The 1,760-nt window shown below is 63.8% G+C and overlaps 1 protein-coding gene across 1 annotated transcript in view; it reads left to right on the plus strand.

The window, feature by feature from the left end:
* Nucleotides 1-1,760, plus strand: part of FAM20C (family with sequence similarity 20 member C) — a gene marked incomplete at its 5' end in the record, with an annotated part of 47,823 nt that overhangs the window by 18,323 nt on the left and 27,740 nt on the right. The window contains one exon of the mRNA XM_006765253.2: nucleotides 329-503. Coding sequence (XP_006765316.2) covers nucleotides 329-503 — 175 coding nt within the window. The remainder of the gene's footprint in view (nucleotides 1-328; nucleotides 504-1,760) is intronic.

Here is a 1,760-nt window from a genome sequence, read left to right on the forward strand (position 1 = left end):
GCACCCCAAGCTGACGTCATGCTGTCTGGCGGCCTTGGTGACCCCAGGACAGACATGCTGGGGCCTTGCACTGAGTTCCTGGTTGCTCCTGCTTTAGTTACAGCTGTCTGGGGCTCGGGGGTAAGTAGGAATTACGGCCTCTAGAGATGTGATTAGTCGTTAGAGCAGCAGCCACAGGAAAACACAGACCTGGCATGGCCCGTTGGCACAGAAGCTGCGTTGGTTCAGACCCAAAGTTAAAACTTTGGCGGCAGCGGCCGACCCGCCCCCCCCCCTCAGTTCTCCATCCGCTCCCTGCTGACTAGGGTCCCTTCATCTCCGTAGGCCGCACGACGGCCCCGAGGGCGAGGACTTCGCACCCACGGGGGAGGCGGCCGTGGACAGCTACCCCAACTGGCTCAAGTTCCACATCGGCATCAACCGGTACGAGCTGTACTCCAGGGACAGCCCCGTGGTCGATGCCCTGCTGCAGGACCTGGGCGCCCAGAAGATAACCAGTGTGGGTAGGTGCCTCGCTGCACGTGCTTCGGGCACGTGACTAGCATGCAATGGGGCCTGGGGGCCGGTGCCCTGGCTGGAGCATCCCCATCTGACACCCACAGGCCTGGAGGAGGGGACAGGTGGTGTCAGGCCACGTGCAGTTGAGGGGATCTGCACTCAGCTCTTCCCCAGCTGAGGAGGGCACAGCTCTCGCCACCAGCAAAGAAGTGACACCTCAGGGTTGTGCCCCTTCCTCCATGTGGGAGCTCAGGGGAGCATCCAGCGCTGCCTGGGTTGGGCCGCACCCAAGCTTAGCCAGGGCTCTGCCCTTCCGTATGGATGGGCGACCCGGGCTCCGTTGTGCATGTGCAGCCCCGCACTCAGTGGTTGGCAGGAAGCCTTCCTGAGCACCTTGGGATCTGCTGAATCGGACAGAAAGGGCAGCGGTTACTGGTTCTGGGAAAGCGTGTCAGCAGTGGTTTCTGCCGCGCGTGGAGGTCTGAGCCTTTGATCTCGGGCCTTGGGAAGGCCCCAGTGTCTGCATTTGGCTGGAGACACAGGGGGCTGGGCAGATCCCTGGGCGGGAGCACCATTCCTGGCAGGTGCCCGCCAGGTGGGCTGTGAGTGAGGTCTCCACGCTGTGCACAGGGCAGCAGTCCTGGTGCTGGATGGGCGCCAGCCACCCGGGGCTGTCCTGGTGCTGACAGGGCAGTTAGGTGCGGCCTCTGAGACAGGCAGGTGAGCTCCAAGTTCTCTAGAGTCTGCTCTGGGCTCTCTGCCCGCCTAAGCTGCTTGCTGGGGGGAGGCAGACGGGCGGCTCACCCTGGAGCAAGTGGTGGTCTCCTCACCCAGCGTGCTGCCTGGAGGAACCTGAGAGCCACTCCCGTGCCCAGCGCCGCCCCGCCTCCCTGCTGACCCCGTCAGGGTCAGGGCTAGGGCCTTGCTGGGCAGCAGTGAATGGCGGGGATTGTCAGGGAGAGCCACCGCCGGGTGCCCCTTCCTTCTGAGAGGAGTGTGGCTGCTGGGGAGACGTCCGGTGTCTTGCCACCTCCTCCATCTACTCAGCAGACTTTCGTGGGCACCGCCTGCATTTGGGCCCGTCCTGGTGGCGGGGGGTCGAGGATGAATCCACCCTCGAAGTGACTCTGCTGCCTCCTGACCTGAGAGTCCCAGGGAGACGGAAGGACGCATGCAGACCAGGAGCAGATGCTTTAAGCGCAGCATAGACCCAGGCCAGGTGTGTCAGGGAGAAGATCCCACCTGGAAGGAGGGCCTTCCTG

Source organism: Myotis davidii, unplaced genomic scaffold, assembly GCF_000327345.1.
Source record: "Myotis davidii unplaced genomic scaffold, ASM32734v1 scaffold1320, whole genome shotgun sequence".
Lineage (NCBI taxonomy): Eukaryota > Metazoa > Chordata > Mammalia > Chiroptera > Vespertilionidae > Myotis > Myotis davidii.